Below are 20481 nucleotides of genomic sequence, written 5' to 3'. Positions count from 1 at the left end.
TGCATATGCAAGCAATGCAGAAATAATACATAATAAGCAAAGAAAGAAGCACAGTCATTTTAATTTAATGCGAGAGCCAAGATTCACGCCGTAAGGTGGAATGTGTTTAGCATCTTTCGGGAGGTGTGTGTGTGTGTGTGTGTGTTTGTGTGTGTGTGTGTGTGTGTGGGGGGGGGGGGGTCTGTGTGTGTGTGTGTGGTGCATCTCTTACTTGGTCACATATTTGCCCTCTCCGATCTTCACATGATCCTGATTTACCTGCTCCATGTCCTCTGAGCCTGTGACCCTGCAGGGAAAGACAGAGGTCACACACACACACATATATACACACACACACACACACACACACACACATATACACTCACAAAGTCAGGCCAGGTGCAGGACAAAGTATACTAACAAGTAAAAACAAAAGAGACTGCCTGCACACCGGAGTAGCTCCCAGAGTTTAATTAAAAGAAAAAAGCAACGTTTCAACCCAACAGCGTCTTCTTCAGACAAACAGACAAACTGTAGGCCTTAAAGTCAGGATGGAGTCCCATGACAAGCCTCATGCTTGCATGCTATGAAAACAGAATGCAGTGAATTATCTGTCACACACATATACACGCACACACACACACACACACAGACAGACATCTCACTCGGACTAAAACAAAGAGCCATTCAGCAATATTTTTTATTAGCGTACCAACCCAGCCTACATCTTTGTTACTGTGTCCTGACACATTTAAACCCTCAAACACACACACACACACACACGCACGCACGCACGCACACACACACACACACACACAAACACACACACACTACACACTACACACACACACACACACTACACACACAAATTACGGTTGGATGGCAGACAGGAAGTTGTGTTAGGTGACTTACTCCTCACGCAGTAGCTCCTGTTACTAGTTGACTGACAGCAGCATACAGTGGAAGCGAGGCATCTAATTCTGACTGCTGCTACTGCTGCTGATTCTGTTGCTGGTGGTCTATAATGCTGTGATGTTTCAGCCGGGGAAGTTGAACTAGTTTTTTTAGAAAGCCAAGAGACGAGACTTCAAGGAAGAACTCCTGTAACTGCCCCTCCCGACGCGTCTCTTCCTCTTACGAGAGTTCACACCGGAAGCACCCGCTGCTCTTTATTTCTCTCTCTCTCTCTCTCTCTCTCTCTCTCTCTCTCTGTCGTTCTCTACTCCCCCTCAGTCAGTTGGACTTCCTCCTCCTCCCCCTCCGCGATGCCGGAGAGGTTTGAGGGGAACTGTGAGGAGATCTTGCACCCAGCAGAACTGAGGGACACACACACACACACACACAGACACAACCATCAGGAGATCTCACACCCAGCAGAGCTGAGGGACACACAAATACGCATACACACACACACACAAACACGTATGCACACACACACACACACACACACACACACATGTATGCACACACACATACACAACACAGATCTCACCCCCACCAGGGCTGGGGGACCATGAGTGAACAATGGCTGCTGATTAGAAATGCAGATGCATCTCCCCATCCCTTTGTCACACACGCACACACACACATACACACACACACACGCACACACACACAAGCCCAACTGATCAGATGCAGACAGGAAGCCCTTTCATGGGTGTAATTATAAAAGCAGACATGCGTGATGCACTAGCCACAGCCAAAGATACACAGAGACACACTGAACACAGCAGTCACACAGTGGGGAAACTCAAGATAACTCATGATGTACTAGGAGCTTTGGAAGAGTGACAAAAATAAGAGTTCTTTAAAACCACCCAAATGGAGTAGAAATGTGCAGACTCAAATTCCAAAGGGACTGGATTTTGTCTTAATTGTAGTTATAGGAACAGTTACTGGAAACGTCGTCCAGAAATAGATGTGAGAGTCTAGGGCCAATCTAATCGCTCCCAGCTGTGAGGTAAGCGTAAATTCCACCAGGGGACAGTATGGTACAAGTCCTCTTGTCGTGTTCTGACCAGTGACCTCTCGGCTTTTCAACTCCAATGTCCACTCCACGCATCAGCTTTTAGCACCACAACAATTAGCCCCCTTATCAAGTTGACAGTGACCATCAAATGTCGTTATGATAGCTTGATTAAGACTCATTCACTTTCTCCAAGCCAGTTTGATGGAATGGGATTCATCACAAACTAGGCTCCTATACTCTCATCATGTTAAAAAGTTGGTGCTATTTCAGACGAATGTTCTCATTGTTCTGAAAATTCTTGAGCATGGTCATATTTGGCAACTTCTGGTGCTGCTTAGACTTGATAAGCACAGACTAGGCTACCAGTAGGCTAAACATGGTCTTCAGTTGCGGTTCGTGGACAGAGACAGAAGTAGACAAAGAGACAAGTAGACACCGTTTATCAACATCTTTATATGTGTCAGTCTATTATGCAATAGCGAAAACTGACGGCGAAAGAGGGATTGTGCAACATAGACTCAAACAACAAAATGGTACAGATCGATATTTAGACTACTCTGGCTTTCTAATTGTGCGTTCGTTTCAGAGGTAGGCTACATAGCCAAAGTAGTAGGCTACTTACCGACCCAGCATCTCGCATATGGAAAACTGATAAAATCCACGTCGGTTGTGAAAACCGAACGTTTTAAGCCGAAGCATTAAGGCCAACATCTACTAATCGGAGGGTTAAGGCCGTCAAAAAAAGCGGTACAGTAATATTCCGTAAAAGTCAGGGGTCTCGCACGCAAGATTCCTCCGAGTCCGGTATGCGGGGTGTAGCTCATAGGGGTGAAAGGCATCAAATTTCATTGAGATAGTTTTCATCAAATGTAAACTGCTGAGAAGCGGGGACAAACCATCCCGGGACCAACTATCTCAAGTAGGCTATGTCTTAAATCGCCTACAGACTACAGACAGCCTTAGGACACAGACAATATGACACAGACACATAACTTTTGTTATTTAGTCATTTAATAGGCTACATCGTGCCAGTCCGTCCAGATCCATGGGCAAGAGTCTCCTGTTTATGTGTTCCGACTGATGCTGACACAACTGCACTCTGATTTGTAACTAAAACACTCAGTAACAACAAAGTAAAAGATTTGCAGTAAAACATCAAACAATACTAATGTAAACAAATCTGGACACAACAACAACCCACACCAAATAATTAAGCTGCAGTATGAGCAAAACTATGCTCACATTTTGTTTCCTTCCAGGAAAATCCTGCCCCCTCATAATACCTCAGTGCATGCTTAGGCTAGGCCTACTGTCTGTATTCATTGTTAGTTGGGTCCCATAATGAAAATAATCTTAGAAATCTTTCTAAGTGTGAAAAAGATTGTCTAAGATGAATTATTTTGTAAATAATTTCTAAAAAAGCTGATAAAGTAAAAAAAAAAAAAAAGATAAAGTCAATCAGGCTTCTTCAGATCTGCTGGACAGGCAGATCTCCTGTTCCTGATGGGATGCTGGGGGAACATCCAGCTCCAGACTGGGGGTTACTGAGGACCTCAACCTCTGAGGAGGAGAGCAGAGCAGAGGAGAAGATTTACAACACAACACAACAACACAAACAATAACAACACAACATAACACAACAACACAACACTACTGAGGACCTCAACCTCTGAGGACGAGAGCAGAGCAGAGGAGAAGATTTACAACACAAACAATAACAACACAACAACACAACACAACACTAATGAGGACCTCAACCTCTGAGGAGGAGAGCAGAGCAGAGGAGAAGATTTACAACACAAACAATAACAACACAACACAACACACAACAACACACACCACAACACAACAATAACAACACAACAACACAACACTACTGAGGAACTCAACTTCTAAGGAGGAGAGCAGAACAGAGGAGAAGATTTACAACAGAAACACAATACATAACAAAACACACTAGAACACAAACAATAACACAATAGAACACAACAACACAACACAAAATAACACAACAACAACACAACAACACAAACAATAACACAACACAATACTGAGGATCATAACCTCTGAGGAGGAGAGCAGAGCAGATGAGAAGGTTTACGACACAACAACACAACACAAACAATAACAACAAAATAGCATACCACCACAACAAATACAACAACACAACACCATGGAACACAACATACAGCGCAACAAATCGCATAATATAACAGAACATAGGTCCACTCTGACCTCCATGAGAGAGCCCTTCCTGGTGTAGAGTTCATGCAGTGCTCCGAGGGGGATGCAGATGATGGAAGCCATAGTCAACATCCAGCCCACTGCTTTGGACCAATCAGGGAACTGGTACCACTTCCCATAGCGAGGAGGGGTGTGCTGCACTATACTTGTGACTAATATAGCCTACACACACACACACACACACACTTTTTATGATTCTACATGGTAGGTTCTGTACATAGATGTTTGTTTCATGTACAGTAACTAATGCTGATATTTCAATAATATATTGTATATTTATATAGTATATTTGGATTACTTTACTGATATATACCATATTACTTTCATTTTTCTTATGCATATAAAATATAGGCTACTTCAGTTGTACTCCTATAACTAGACCAATACATACAACACATACTTCAGTTGAGACTGAGAAATGTTGGAAAAAAAGACAAGTTGGAAAAAAGCTTACCATGACCATCACTGGGGTGATAACCAACCAGCAAACCTTGAAGTAGATATTTGGTGATTTCCCCAGTGTTTTTGTGAGCATTGTGGAAAATCTGTTTAGACCTTGAAATTCCAGAAAGAAACGTCATGGGACGAAAGGCTTTGATGAGAGGTAACAGATGCACATAAAAAAATCATCTGAACAGGCTGACAAAACATTACACAAAATCACTGGGCCTGGGTGAAAAAGTTCTATAGTTTCGTCTAATGTAACTTAAGTTTTCCATAGCAATTGCTAGGTGGTATGAACGTTTATGTTTCTTGGCTGACACTTTTGTCCAAAGCGACTTTAAATGAGGTGCAGTACTACCTAATATCCAGCTGATGGCAGCAATCTCCAGCACGGCCATGACGAGCACAGACACTGCAGTTGTGTAGTGTTCCATCAGCTGGAACATGTAGATACCACCCTGTGTGTAGAAGGACAACAATTTACTTCCTTTATGGTCTACCTGAAGAATGGAGACACTCACCAAGACCTATGTGTGATACTGTAGTCAAATGAATGGACACCAATTGCCAGTATACTAGCAGAATATGGCATTTGCAATTACAGTAACTGTTTCTTGAATGGTCATCACATTAAGCTCATGTAAAGTGTTACTGGGGTTTGATTTGTAAAGTGTTACTGAGATTTGAATGTAGAGCCTTGTTGGGGTTTATGTGTGTAAAGTGCTACTGAGGTTTGAGTGTAAAGTGTTACTCTGGTTTCATGTATAAAGTGCTACTGAGGTTTGAGTGTACAGTAAAGTGTTACTGGGGTTTGGTGTGTAAAGTTTTACTGGGGTATGGCTTGTAAAGTGTGGTTTCATGTATAAATTGTTGCTGGGGTTTGGTGTAGAGTGTTATTGGGGTTTGTGTGTAAAATGTAACTGGGCTTTGAGTGTAGAGTATTTCAGGCATTTGTGTGTAAAGTGCTACTGGGTTTTGCATGTTACCTGGTGTGATTTATCAGATGTCCATCAGCCCATTAGCTTGTTAGCTTACATCAGCTAGCATAACAAACATGGTTTCCTATTTCAAGCTTCATACATGCGCTTCATTAAACATATGGGTGACGTCACAGAGGGTTTGTCCACCTATTTATACGGTGTATGGAATCAAAGTCCTTTTAGGCAAGTCCCTCCACTCGGCGGCCATATTGCAACGCTTTTTGGGCACTTATCAGGCATCTATTTTGGCAGAAATGCGCGTGCGTAAGGTTTCACAACACCAACCTTGCTCCAGCGGCGAGATCACAACACATGATTGACACAATGTCTTCACAACACACCACATGATTGGCTCAATGTATTCACAACACACCACATGATTGGCTCAATGTATTCACATGTCAACGTTTTGCCGCGGAAGGGGTGGGATATGTATAGACAACTGCCATATTGGCGTTACAAACTAACCCCATGCATTTCTATGGAGGATTTTTTGAGTGCTGTGTCTCCTCATTAGAAAGCCTCTGATGGTGTTACCTGGAAGATGCAGGGCAGGCCCACTAGGAAGCTTCCCATGCTGACCAGCAGGAGGAGCACCTCCTTCCGCCTCAGACACGTGGGCAGCTTTGGGCTGAGGCCGTCCACCACACATGTGGCCACCAGCTCCAGGTGCGCAAACTGCAGGGAGCACATAACGGGACTGTGACTGTTACATGATTAAACGGATAAACAAACAAACAATAAACAAACAAAGCACATAATGGGACTGTGACTGTTACATGACCAACAGATAAAGAAACAAATAAACAATAAACAAACAAAGCACATAATGGGACTGTGACTGTTACATGACCAACAGATAAACAAACAAACAATAAACAAACAAAGCACATAACGGGACTGTGACTGTTACATGACCAACAGATAACCAAACAAACAACAAACAAACAAAGCACATAATGGGACTGTGGCTGTTACACGTCAAACAGATAAACAAACAACAAACAAACAATAAACAAACAAAGCACATAATGGGACTGCGACTGTTACATGACCAACAAATAAACAAACAAGCAATAAACAAACAAAGCACATAACGGGACTGTGACTGTTACATGACAAACAGATAAACAAACAAACAAATTATAAATGATGATGTAGAGGAGCAATGGAAACCTAAGAAATGGTCGGTCTGTGTTTCTGGTCTGTGTGAGTCCCTGTCGCTTTGGATAAGTGTCTGGTAAATCTCTCTCACTTTACGTCACGTTTTATGGTCATCTACAGTACGTACAAGTCTGTGCAAAATTGTAAGACAGGAGCATGGGAATGGGCCTACATATTGATTTGACGTCACTTGATGTCACATGCAATATATAACACAAAATACTTGACAGTAGCTTACAGTACAGTGGTAATGAATAGGCAACTGTGCAGTTGCTTTCATATGAAAGTCTTTTGTCCATAATGTCATCTATGATTTGGTTTTAAGCTTGAAATCCATTTTGTTTGCCAGAGTGTGTTTACCTGACTGTCCAGTCCCAGACAGAGCAGCATCAGGAAGAAGAGGAAGGCCCACAGCTGGGGAACAGGCATGGTGGCCAAGATCTCAGGATACACCACAAACGCAAGGCCAGGCCCTGGATAGAGGAGAGGGGGGGTCATGCTCCAGACTTCACAAACACAACGATTTCAGTCGGCTTTAAAATAGATGATCAGATCCCAAATGACCTCCGACAGCGAGATCGTCAATAGTAAGATTCCGCTCGTGAGCCATGTAGCCAAGGGCTGAGAAGACGACAAATCCAGAGAAGACGCTTGTGGCCGAGTTGGCCAAGGCCACAATGAGAGAATCTCTACAGGGGAGAGGACACATGCAGAAATAATACACATATTAAAGAAATTATACAGTCACTTTAAATAATTTGCTTACTATTTTTAAAGCTGCAATATATATTGTGTGTGTATATATGATTTGCCTAAAATAGTCCCCTAAAAGAGACAAGCACAAAATTAGACTGAAAGTATTGTTTTCAGTCTACAGACATCTTTCATAACAAAATGAGCCTTTACGTTTTTTCTCAGTCGCTTTGGTGAATTTCTCGAATCACAATGCACATTTGCACAACAGTTAGTGCATTTCTCAAAACAATTTGTACAAACTGCACCACATAATGGATAACCCGCAAAAGCATGTGTCTTGCTCAAATGCTTAGTTTATGCCTCTGTGGTCAAAATTACTCCAAGACAACTGATTTGAGACTGCAGCTTTATTCATGATGCCGGGAGACTATAACCAACAACAAATCCCACACATCTGTGGGTGAAACCAGTTATTATACCCTTAACACACACACACACATGGCAAATCACAAGATACTTCCACCCAACAACAATGATCCATCCATTCAGTTAGTATTAACAGAGATAAGGATGTTACAAAACCCCTTAACCTTGTAATGGGCTATGTATGTTTGTGTCCTTGGGGTGAAGACAATCAGACACCCTACAACAAACAGTCTTCTCATTCTCTGGAAATGTCCACAGAGGGAGACTACAGGGACACAGAAGTCAGCCATTTTCTCATAGCACATATGCATGGTTAAACTAAACGTTTCAGTAAATGAGCAACCTATATACAAATTATACCACACCTCAAAAGCAAATACTTATGCCAATGAAATGACCAGTGCAATCAAGTCATAATGCCATTGTTTATGTGAAGAGAGTCAAACTGTTTAGTCTCGCTGTCAATGTATAAGTATAAGTATATATACTCTTTTGATCCTGTGAGGGAAATTTGGTCTCTGCATTTTAGCCAGCAGCCAGACCAATGGATAACTTAGTAGCTGAATTACTGAAGCTAAGCAGGTGTGGGCCTGGTTAGTACTTGGATGGGAGACCTCCTTGGAAAACTAGGTTGCTGCTGGAAGTGGTGTTGGTGGGTGGCCAGTAGGTGGCACTCTTCCCTCTGGCCAAAAAAGATCGATCCCAATGCCCCAATGCCCCAGTGCTGTGACGGGGGCACTGCACTGTAGGAGATGCTGTCCTTCGGATGAGCCGTTAAACCGAGGTCCTGACTCACTGTGGTCATTAAAGATTCCATGGCACTTATCGTAAAGAGTAGGGGGTTCCCTGGTGTCCTGGCTAAATTCCCAACCTGGCTCATTCAATCTGGCCCCCTAATCATCCCCCACTGTAATTGGCTCATTCACTCCCTCACTCTCCACCTCAAGCTAGTGTGTGGTGAGTGTTCTGGTGCATAATGGCTGCCGTGCATCACCCAGGTGGGTGCTACAAATTGGTGGTGGCTACTAGTGAGGTCCCCCCATCCATGTGTTGTAAAGCAACCTTGGGCACCATGAAAGGCGCTATATAAGTCGAAGGTATTATTATTTATCCCAATCCGTGAATTAGTGAAACACACACAGCACACAGTGAGGTAAAGCACACACTAATCCGGGCGCAGTGAGCTGCCTGCATCAACAGCGGCACTCGGGGAGCAGTGAGGGGTTAGGTGCCTTGCTCAAGGGCACTTCAGCCGTGCCTACTGGTCGGGGTTCGAACCGGCAACCCTCCGGTTACAGGTCCGAAGTGCTAACCAGTAGGTCACAGCTGCCCCCAATGTGACAGTTTACTCTGTAAGTATTTTCTATTGAACAAGGCGTAAGGCAGCACTATTTCCTATTTCAAAACTACAAAGTTTCACATTATTGTGTGTGGAGGAGGTTGATTGCAAAACAGTAGATATGTTTGTTTCTGTTGACAGACATTGTAACAGTATAAAGAAAACAACGGCTTTTACAACATTGTGCAAATGAAAAATGGCCAATATACAGTAAAACGCCCCTTGGTTAGAGATATGCACCACTGTACATCTTTCTATACATCCTGCCTGTCAGTATTTATATATGCTAGATAGACTATGACAGACTATTTCCATTCTGATCTGAGAAATGTGCCAAAGCAATAGCCTGATGAGCCAGACCCACACATTTGTTGCCGCTAGGGTGCGTCTAGATTTCTAGGCTACCAAAGCAACACTCTTAAAATAAATGTGTTGTTCCTATCTGGACATAGAAATGGGTTAAAAACAACGCAAGTTATGTTGTTTTCAACACATTTGTTTTAAAAGAGTGAACTGAGAAAAACTGTAACAGTACCAGCAGTGCATTCTATTGTAATGTGGTTGTATTTCTACAGGAAATGCTGCTGTTACCAGTTGGCAATTATTTTAGACAAATGATATCCAACTGCTCCATTAAGACTTTTTGACAACCTGAGAATGTTGTAGTTGTAGTTGTTGTAGCTAGCCATGGAGATCATGACTCCGAAGCCCACGCCGATGGAGAAGAAGATTTGAGACAGAGCGTCAATCCAAACCTGTGGAAGAGGGAAATGAGCTCATCACCAATCTCCGCAGTCCCAACGTGTTTTAGGACAGTTGTACAGTAAGTGGCAGGAAACGAGTGGAAGACAGAGGGGGGTGGGAGCGGGACTAGACCACCAGAGATAGGGGGGGGGGCAAGACCACCAGAGATTGGGGGGGAGTGGAGAGGGGCAAGACCACCAGAGATAGGGGGGGTGGGAGCGGGACTAGACCACCAGAGATAGGGGGGGAGTGGAGAGGGGCAAGACCACCAGAGATGGGGGGGGAGTGGAGAGGGGCAAGACCACCAGAGATAGTGGGGGAGTGGAGAGGGGCAAGACCACCAGAGATGGGGGGGGGCAAGCCCACCAGAGATAGGGGGGGAGTGGAGAGGGACTAGACCACCAGAGATAGGGGGGGGGGGGGCAAGACCACCAGAGATAGGGGGGAGTGGAGAGGGACAAGACCACCAGTGATTGGGGGGAGTGGAGAGGGGCAAGACCACCAGAGATGGGGGGGGGGGGGGGGGGGGGGCAAGACCACCAGAGATAGGGGGGAGTGGAGAGGGACAAGACCACCAGAGATAGGGGGGGAGTGGAGAGGGACAAGACCACCAGAGATAGGGGGGGGGGGGGGCAAGACCACCAGAGATAGGGGGGAGTGGAGAGGGACAAGACCACCAGAGATTGGGGGGAGTGGAGAGGGACAAGACCACCAGAGATAGGGGGGGAGTGGAGAGGGACAAGACCACCAGAGATAGGGGGGGAGTGGAGAGGGACAAGACCACCAGAGATTGGGGGGAGTGGAGAGGGACAAGACCACCAGAGATATGGGGGGGTGGGAGCGGGTCAGAATTAAACCGAGGCCCCTGTGTGTTGGTCTGTGCCTGTGTGTGTCTGCATGGGGTGTTTACCTGTGGCATTGAATGCCTTCGCGTGGTGTGTGTAGATGTGTGTGGGGTGTTTACCTGTGGCATTGAATGCCTTGGCGTGGTGTGTGTATGTGTGTGTGGGGTGTGTACCTGTGGCATTGAATGCCTTGGCGTGGTGTGTGTAGGTGTGTGTGGGCCTTGGCGTGGTGTGTGTAGGTGTGTGTGGGCCTTGGCGTGGTGTGTGTAGGTGTGTGTGGGCCTTGGCGTGGTGTGTGTAGGTGTGTGTGGGGTGTGTACCTGGACCTCTTTGAGTTTGTGCCACTTGGGCGTGAGGAAGAACAGGGCGCCATCTGCTGCCCCCGGCAGTCTGCAGGTGAACACCAGCAGGATGATGAGGATGCTGTAGGGGAACAGCGCCGTGAAGTACACCACCTGTAGGGGGAGACAGAGAGCAGGGAATTACACCACCTGTAGGGGGAGACAGGGAGCAATGAATCACACCACCTGTAGGGGGAGACAGAGAGTACACCACCTGTAGGGACAGACAGGGAGCAATGTAATACACCACCTGTAGGGGGAGACAGAGAGTACACCACCTGTAGGGGGAGACAGAGAGCAGTGAATCACACCACCTGTAGGGGGAGACAGAGAGTAGTGTAGTACACCACCTGTAGGGGAGACATAGAACAATGTAGTACACCACCTGTAGGGGGAGACATAGAGCAAAGTAGTACACCACCTGTAGGGGGAGACATAGAGCAAAGTAGTACACCACCTGTAAGGAGAGATATAACGTTGAAGTACACCACCTATAGGGGGAGACAGGGAGCAGTGCAGTGCACCACCTGTAGGGTGTAGAGTTGAAGTATAAAATATATAGAGTTTGGATTGAAGAATAAAGGGCCAAATGCTTCGATTTACAGTAAATATAGTGATAATATAATTTTCATAGCATAGCATTTGACTCAATGTCAAGAGAGCACTGAATTATAATTCTTCATAGTTCATAATTCTTCCCAAACTAAAACAAGTGTCAATCAGATTGCTTTGAAGTAGGAAAGTATAATACCTTGCCAGTTAGCTTGACCCCTTTGAAGATACTGAAGTATTCAATCATCCATGCGAGAATGAGACAGCCGAGTAGTTCCCAGCGTATGCTGCCCATATGCTCTAGCCCTTCAGTGACCTGCAGGAGTCTGTGGCTGCATACAGAGAAGAGCGGGTTAGCCCACAAGTCCAGTTCAATCAGCCTCAAGAATGTCTCTGCTAAATCAGGATTGCCAACTCTTACAGTAATATCGTCCCATTAGAATTATAGGGTTCTATCTGTATTCTGCGTAGTTCTGAGATATTTAGCTTCAAAGTTTTATAACTTTATTGAGTTATATTGATGAGTGGAACAAGCATTTTTAGATATAATGACCACAAATGCATACAACATCAAGAAACACCTCACCTCGCTTTATTAGGTTGTTACAGAATAAGAATATGTCAATATCTCAATTTTGACAAAAATGTCAGATAGAACCCAAGGGCATGAAATGCTGGATGGTGGTTGTGTGGCTGGCAAGGAGCCTGGCTGTAATGCTGCAACCTGAAAAGTTGTGGGTTCAATTCCCTCCTTCCGTTGTGCCCTTGAGCAAGGCCCTTAACCCTGATTTGCTCTTGGGGACAGTGTCCCTTGTTATATAATTGATATATGTAGGTCACTCTGGATAAAAGCATCTGCTAACTGAATAAATGTAAATGCATTTGGATTGAGACGCACACTTTTATTTTCTGTCTCATGCTAGAAAAAAAATCTATTGACTTCCAGGAATCTCGCCAGAAAATACTCCTGTCAATCTACCACCAAGCCAGCCATGAAATTTTGCAACTCTGGCGAAACGCTAGTTAGTTACCCACTTAAAGAATTGCTGGCTGGCCGACTGCCTCAGAGAGTCGTTGACAGTGAACCCAACTGAGCAGGATTCCGGAACGTTCCAGGTGTTGTTGCACGACTGCCAAGGCAACGGGGAGCTGAACGAGTTGAAGAGGTAGAAGAGGATCCAACTCATCAGGGTGTTGAAGTAACCGATGAAAATGAAGGACACCACGACCGTACCCACCCCGATCCCTAGGACAACACACACACACACACACACACACACACACATCAGGAAGTGAGTGCATCGATGATGTGACCAATACAAAAACCATCATTGGCCGCTGATTTCTGCGGAATCAGGAAAGCAAAACAGCAATACACACAATTTTAAAGACAGCAGAGACACACAGAGCCGTGTTTCTCCCGTCGCTCGCGTTGAGAAGTTCAGCTGTTGCTGCACCGACAGACAGCACTGGCCAATCAAGCTAATCGACGGACAGCACCAACCAATCAAATTACGGTTATACTTCAAGTCATTTGCATAGCTACTGTCGGGAACACCCACTGGCATGCGTTGACGGAATGCAACTGTGTGTAGAAGCCCTAAGGATGTCTTCATGGATATCTTTAACACTTCTCTGAGACAGGTTGTTGTTCCAGTATAAGTAAAGTATATACTCTTTTGATCCCGTGAGGGAAATTTGGTCTCTGCATTTTTCCCAATCCGTGAATTAGTGAAACACACTCAGCACACAATGAACACACAGTGAGGTGAAGCACACACTAATCCCGACGCAGTGAGGGGTTAGGTGCCTTGCTCAAGGGCACTTCAGCCGTTCCTACTGGTCGGGGATCGAACCGGCAACCCTCCGGTTCCAAGCCCGGAGCCCTAACCAGTAGGCCACGGCTGCCCACATGTTCCATGTTCCATGTTCCATCATGCTTCAAGGCCACCACCACACATAGTCATGTCACACATCAAAAGCCACTCACCCCCACACCCACCCTGGACCCCTTCCAGTTTGGATACCGAGCCAAACGGTCCACAGAGGATACAATCTGCTCTGCCCTCCACCCAGCCCTCACTCACCTGGACACAAAAGACTCATATGTGAAAATGCTGGATAGACTTTAGTTCAGCATTCAACACCATAATCCCACAACAACTCATCTGCAAACTAGACCAGCTGGGGCTCAACACTTCACTATGCAACTGGCTGCTGGACTTCCTCAGTGAGAGGCCACAAGCAGTAAGAATTGACAACAACTCAAGCAGCATCACACTGAACACAGGGGCCGCCCAAGGCTGTGTTCTCAGTCCCCTGCTCTTTACCCTGCTGACACACGACTGTACACCAACCTACAGCACCAATCATATGGTGAAGTATGCGGACGACACAACTCTGGTGGGTCTCATCACCAAGAACGGTGAGACCCACTACAGGAAGGAGGTAGACCTTCTGGCCACATGGTGCAGAGACAACAACCTCCTGCTGAATGTCAGCAAGACCAAGGAGGTTGTTCTGGACTTCCGGAGAGGAACCTTATATTTTCCTTACAGTTTTTCTCAGTCGCTTTGGTGGTTTTTTCAGATCAGTGCTGTAGAATTGCAAAGAGCATACAGTAAAAATGTATGCATTCAGTGTCTTGTACTCACTTACTCACCTAACTACAGCAATGTGTAACTTTACTGTAGTTTTCAAATGGCTGTACAAGTACTGTATAGTGCTGTCTTAAGCATGTTCAGGTAGTGTCACCGAGTTCTGACCTTTTTTTGCATTGGAAAACACTGAGAGAACTGTCATAATGAAAACATGACAAAGCCATTTGACTATCTTGTTCATAAACGATGGTGTCAAGACTTCTCATTTTGATGACACTGACAGTTTCATTGATATGAATACCTGCTTTTGAGGAACGGACTATCCATTTTGAGCAAGTGACGTGCTTTTTCAGGTCATCCACTAGGTTTTGCAGTTTGCACTAATTGTTTTGAGAATTGCACTAACTTCTGTGCAAATGTTAATAGTGATGTGAGAAAAGCACCAAAGCGACTGAGAAAAACTGTAATCTAAAGAGAAGGCAGAGGTACCTCTGTGCTCAATTGAGAACTAGTACCTTACCTCTGGCAGTGGAAGTGGGTCGATTTACAGTTTTTCTCAGTCGCTTTGGTGCTTTTTTCAGATCAGAATGAAAATTCTCATAACTATTAGTACAACCTCCACAATATTTAGTCATTTGTGCACATCATAGTAGCAATTTCTCCTTCCTTTGAACAAATTGCAAATGCTTTTGGACATGTATCAGTTGCTTTCATACAATTCTCTACTGTTTTTTAACATTATCATTTGCTTATGTCATGTCAGTCAAAATGAACTATACTTATCGATGCTGAATAGTCGTTACCAATAAAACTAATAGTCTTCATTTCATTGCTTGAGTCATTACATACAAAATTGTTGAACTAGTTATCAAATTCTGTCACAATGCTGTAGAATTGCAAAGAGCATACTGTAAAAATGTACGTATTCAGTATCTTGTACTCACTTACTCCCCTAATGTGTAACTTTACTGTAGTTTTCAAATGGTTACAAGTACTTTATAGTGCTGTCTTGAGCATGTTCAGGTAGTGTCACCGAGTTCTGACCTCTTTTTGCATTGGAAAACACTGAGAGAACTATCATAATGAAAACATGACAAAGCCATTTGACTATCTTGTTCATAAACGATGGTGTCAAGACTTTGGCGTGCTTTTGCAGGTTATCCACTAGGTTTTGCAGTTTGCACTAATTGTTTTGAGAAATGCACTAACTGCTGTGCAAATGTTAATAGTGATGTGAGAAAAGCACCAAAGCGGCTGAGAAAAACTGTAAAGGTACACCTGAACACTTACGTTTGTGTGAATTCTGTGATCTTCAGGTTGTGGAAGATGAATTTCATTTTGTTTTTTATTGTCCTTTATACTGCGACTTAAGGAACTCTCTTTTTGAATCAATTCAGTTAAAAAATCCAGATATATTTTGGAAATATGAAGGGGAGATTTTGTGCTGGCTGTTTGAAAATGATGTTTCAAAAATGATGGCAAAATTTATAGAAAAGGCCTGGTATCTGCGGCAAAGTATTTTGTATCCCATATGACAAGCCATCTCTATGTGTATGTATCCTTATTTTTAGTGGTTTAGTTATGTTATGTTGGGTTCTGTGTTATGTCATGTGGTTGTCTGGAGATAACAGTGAAATTATTACTGCAGTGTCTAATAAGCCCATAAGGGCTGGGCACCATGGTGTTTGACACTTAAATAAACAAATCAATAAATCCAGAGAGGTCACATCCAACCCCCACCACTGACCATCAATCAGCACGTGCATGACATCGGCACCATCGGCACGACATATGCAACACCCGCCTCACACAAAAAGCGACCATGATTGTGAGAGACGACGGCCATCCTGCACACAGTCTTTCCAGCCTCCTGCCCTCTGGGAAGAGATATAGCAGCCACAGTGCCACCAGACTAGCAAACAGCTTTATCTACCAGGCTGTCAGGAAGCTGAACTCTCTCCCCTCTCTCCCACCCCCTCCTCTTTGACCCCCCCCCCCCCCACTCTCTTTGAAGTTACTGCTGTTTTTTGTATATAGTATTTTGCAAAATACACATCTCTTGCATTATTGCACTTTTGCACATCATCACACATCATGCGCAATTTCTTTGCTAACTGTTACATTCTTGTATTTTTGTCTTGTGATATTGTTATTTTTTTTGTTTAGTGTTAAAAATGTCCTTATCTTTTGCACTTTTTGGCTTATTTGTTGCGTTTTTTTTCTTCTTCACCGTGGGATAGAGAGAAAAGCAATTTCAATTCCTGTGCATGTCTAGTATATGTGAAGAAATTGACAGTAAAGCTGACTATAAAGCTGAGATAGATAGATAGATAGATAGATAGATAAATAAATATATAAATAGATATATAGATAGATAGATAGATAGATTTATAGATAGATATATATATAGATAGATAGATAGATAGATAAATATATATATATATATATATATAGATAGATAGATAGATAGATAGATTGATAGATATATAGATAGATAGATATAGATAGATAGATATAGATATATACATAGATAGATAGATAAATAGATATATAGATAGATAGATTTATTGATTGATTAATATTCCTGCATACCTTTGAGCAATGGGCATATTTTCGTGAAAGCCTGCACAGGTCCACACTGTGTGAACTGGCCAATGGAAAACTCCAGAAACACCATGGGCAGGGCACAGAGGAACACCATGGTGAAGTAGGGAATAAAGAACGCACCTGGGGAAAACACACACACGGATGCACACGCACACGCACACACACACACACACACACACACACACACACACACACACACACACACAGAACACACACACACACACACACACACACACACACACACACACACACACACACACACACACACACAGAACACAGCAAAAATGTGATATAGTCCCTATACAGAGCCCCTTATTTTACACCTCACAACAAACACACAACAGCTGCTTGGTCTTCCCTCGTTTTATCATCTACTAGATTAAAGAGTGTCCATACCACATATGCAGTTGTGGTGTGTTGTGCTAGATTATACCTGCAGAGAAAATGATTAATAGATATTGAAGAAGGTACAATGTAGATAGGTCATACTCATCACATTGAAATTATATAGAATTTTTGGCAGGTATTAGCAGGAGTGCAATAGGCTAGCCAAGGAGAACCATTGTGTGGGTGTTAGCAAATTTGAATTGGCTCTGCAGGTCAGTCTGGCAAGAGGCCATTGACACCTATTTCAAATATTCCAAAAACCCAGGCACCAATCACAATCGCTTATCTGGCATGTGGCGGGCTTTATATGATGACAGATAGAGTAGTGCGCTTAACACAACCAATGGCTGCGCTGACGGTGATAGGGTTAAACTGTTAAACATTTCTGGGTATTTTCTTTGGAACTGAGAGGCAAACTGCATTTAAAACCTTCGTTTACAAGGAAGATTTGATTGCTGCACTTCTGAAATGATTTGGTAAGAGTTGCACTGCACCAATTCAAGTTAACATGAAGCCCCATGTCTCTGTGTTGGACCTTGCCAAGAACTAGGCCATCTGTGAAAGGTTAGAGGCGAATGACATTGTGTGTAAATACACGACACGTGACTTTACAAATAGCAACAGCGCTTTCATATGCCAATTTCAAAGCCTTCCATATGTCTAACACAGACTATTCTGAAACATGAACTTTGTTTCACTGTAAATGAATATGAAATAGAGGTTTCCAAGCTATGAGGCAATTTGAGGGTTTAAAAACTGACCACCAGACTATACCACAGAAACACTCGCTCACTAACCCATGCTTACGTGTGTACAAAAAATGTTAACCGCTTCACAGTTGGGTCATTCTATGAAACGGGTGCCTTTTCCAATGTTACATTTTCACAATTTTCATCAAAAGTAAACTTCTCTTCAATTTATCCACAGCATTAAAGACATGATCTTTTTTTTCTTTTTTAAAGAATAATGGATTGAAATATAATAAACATGATGGGGTGGCACATTTCATGATAAAATGGCTCTAGTTATCTATAACAGTCAATTTATTTTGACTGTTATAGATATAAATATATATATTATATCTAAATATGTCTAATGTCATCAGGAAAATATGATGATATTTTAAGTGTAAATGTCATATCGGTACACCCGGATACATGGAAATGGCCATGCACTTGTGAAAAATGGTTAAAAATAGTGTGATACTCTTTAAACTATTACTATACTATACTCTTACTATTTTTAAACGTTTTAAACTATTCTTTGACTATTGCCGTTCTATGCTTTTGTTAGCTATTCCTGTTTGCTTTTGTTTATGTAAAGCACATTGACTGACCTCTGTGTATGAAATGCGCTATATAAATAAAGTTGACTTAACTTGAATTAAGAATTGTATTTTGTTGTACATCATGTTAACAAGAACACTTGAATGATTAGCTTTAGGCTTTAGAAACACACTTTGGGTCTAGTTAGTGCCTTATGCACATCATCAAATGTTATGAATGCAAATGGTATGTTTCATAGAATGACCCAGTTGCAAATGCTAACAATTTCACAGGAGGCGTCCACATTTCTGAATGTTCAAGCATTTTTGCTTGTTACTTGCGATTTGTGTGAATGCACACATTCAGGAGAAAGAGAGAGAGATAGCAACAGAGAGAAAGAGAGAGAAAGACAGAGATATATTCATCAATATATCCATACCTCCTCCATTTCTATAACACAGGTAGGGAAACCTCCATACATTTGACAGACCCACTGCATAGCCGATGGAGGCCAGGACAAATTCAAGCCGCCGGCTCCAGGTGCCTCTCTGCTGTACGGCCGGTTGACCGGGTCTCTGGCTCCCAGAGTGGCGTTTGCTCAGCTCCATACCTGCTCCTGCACCCGTGCCGCACTGAGGGAAAGGTCTGATTTTCTGTTCTTTTTAAAGGCTCTAAGACCTGGCATGGACCAAAAGTAACAACGGAAGTCTGGTAGCACTGGTGTTCCAAATGGAAGCACTGGTGTTCAGAATGGAATCTGGTAGCACTGGTCTTCCGAATGGAAGCACTGGTATTCAGAACGGAATCTGGTAGCACTGGTGTTCAGAATGGAATCTTGTAGCCCTGGTCTTCAGAATTGAAGCCTGGATGCACTGGTCTTTAGAAGTGGAAGTCTTCAGAAGTATAGTGGTCTTCAGAAGAGGCCGTTAGTGACCCCTAAAACCTGTAGAGCTGTGTGGGGAGACTTCAGCTACCATGCAACTGCAGCAGGTTAATAAGTGCCGAGACCCAAAATGAGTCCTTTAAAGAGTGATGCAACTACAACCCCCATGGGATGATGCCAAAGTCTATTCCTACACAGACAATCAATGTTTCGCACAGATGTGTGTAGATCTATTGAAACATACTAGGCCTACACTGAGTATGTGACTCAGATATTGAATTTCCCCTGGGGATCAATACTTGAATTTCCCCTGGGGATCAATAAAGTATCTATCTATCTATCTATCTATCTATCTGATAGAAGAAAATAAGATATATGTACAAATATATGTAAAATGCCTTTTCACTCGACTGTGTAGTGTTACCACAGTAGTCCTGACCATTAGGGACGTGACATTAAATGTTCTGATATATTAGTGTATTCTTCTTATTGACGTTTGGGAATCCATGCATGCCTGTGCGGAGAAGTTTTGAAATTTAGCAGAGTAATTTTAGACCCTCCCCTGAGTCATTTAAGCTCTTTTGAAGTGCCACCAGTGGACTAAAGTTAGACAATGCATTTAGCTATTTAGACATTTGCATTTTTAACTAAAAGGACATTAAAAAGTATTTAAACTTCAGGCCACTGCCACACATGTAAAAGTGAATGTTAAAGGGACTCCAGGCAAGCCTGATGCCTTTTCTCTACGAAACTCCCCCTCGCTCGGTCTGAAGCCCTTTTCCTTTTCTTTGCGTCTTCCGTCAAGCGTTTTCGCTGCTTCTTCGCCGGCTCTGCCATTGCATGTATACACACATTTGCAACAATCTCTAGCGTTTCGTTAGCCTGCCTGCTTCGGTCGGTGGGTACGATACACTGAACTTGCAAGCGGGATATTCTTCCTGCAGGCAGTAGGGGCGGGCGAGAGAGTCTTCATTCGCCCTGTAATGAGTCATTTAACCATATACCGACTTACGAAG

At 43.3% G+C, this 20481-nt stretch overlaps 2 protein-coding genes across 3 annotated transcripts in view; both read right to left on the bottom strand.

Annotated features, from left to right (window-relative positions):
• The window catches only part of rassf2b (Ras association domain family member 2b), a 6230-nt gene extending 3649 nt beyond the window's left edge, over positions 1 to 2581 (bottom strand). Inside the window, exons 1-3 of the mRNA XM_042059941.1 lie at positions 2571 to 2581; positions 1203 to 1295; positions 212 to 286 (exon numbers count right to left, since the gene is read on the bottom strand). Coding sequence (XP_041915875.1) covers positions 212 to 286; positions 1203 to 1295; positions 2571 to 2581 — 179 coding nt within the window. The remainder of the gene's footprint in view (positions 1 to 211; positions 287 to 1202; positions 1296 to 2570) is intronic.
• Positions 1 to 19670, bottom strand: part of LOC121679842 (sodium- and chloride-dependent betaine transporter-like) — a 19877-nt gene extending 207 nt beyond the window's left edge. Inside the window, exons 1-14 of one of the 2 annotated variants that reach the window (XM_042058887.1) lie at positions 19022 to 19668; positions 16916 to 17050; positions 12759 to 12969; positions 11923 to 12055; positions 11151 to 11285; positions 9893 to 9996; positions 7345 to 7469; positions 7141 to 7253; positions 6154 to 6294; positions 4995 to 5094; positions 4647 to 4747; positions 4184 to 4354; positions 2571 to 3508; positions 212 to 286 (exon numbers count right to left, since the gene is read on the bottom strand). In XM_042058887.1, coding sequence (XP_041914821.1) covers positions 3407 to 3508; positions 4184 to 4354; positions 4647 to 4747; positions 4995 to 5094; positions 6154 to 6294; positions 7141 to 7253; positions 7345 to 7469; positions 9893 to 9996; positions 11151 to 11285; positions 11923 to 12055; positions 12759 to 12969; positions 16916 to 17050; positions 19022 to 19190 — 1740 coding nt within the window. In that variant the 5' untranslated portion in view covers positions 19191 to 19668 and the 3' untranslated portion in view covers positions 212 to 286; positions 2571 to 3406. Of the gene's footprint in view, positions 1 to 211; positions 287 to 2570; positions 3509 to 3564; positions 3709 to 4183; positions 4355 to 4646; positions 4748 to 4994; positions 5095 to 6153; positions 6295 to 7140; positions 7254 to 7344; positions 7470 to 9892; positions 9997 to 11150; positions 11286 to 11922; positions 12056 to 12758; positions 12970 to 16915; positions 17051 to 19021 lie in introns of those variants that run through there. The other variant, XM_042058888.1, reaches the window with a different exon arrangement.
• Positions 19671 to 20481: the final 811 nt, after the last annotated feature.

This window comes from Alosa sapidissima, chromosome 13, assembly GCF_018492685.1.
Source record: "Alosa sapidissima isolate fAloSap1 chromosome 13, fAloSap1.pri, whole genome shotgun sequence".
NCBI classification, from domain to species: domain Eukaryota; kingdom Metazoa; phylum Chordata; class Actinopteri; order Clupeiformes; family Clupeidae; genus Alosa; species Alosa sapidissima.
Note: the sequence above shows the minus strand (reverse complement) of the source record. Positions and strands in the feature narration are given on the sequence as shown.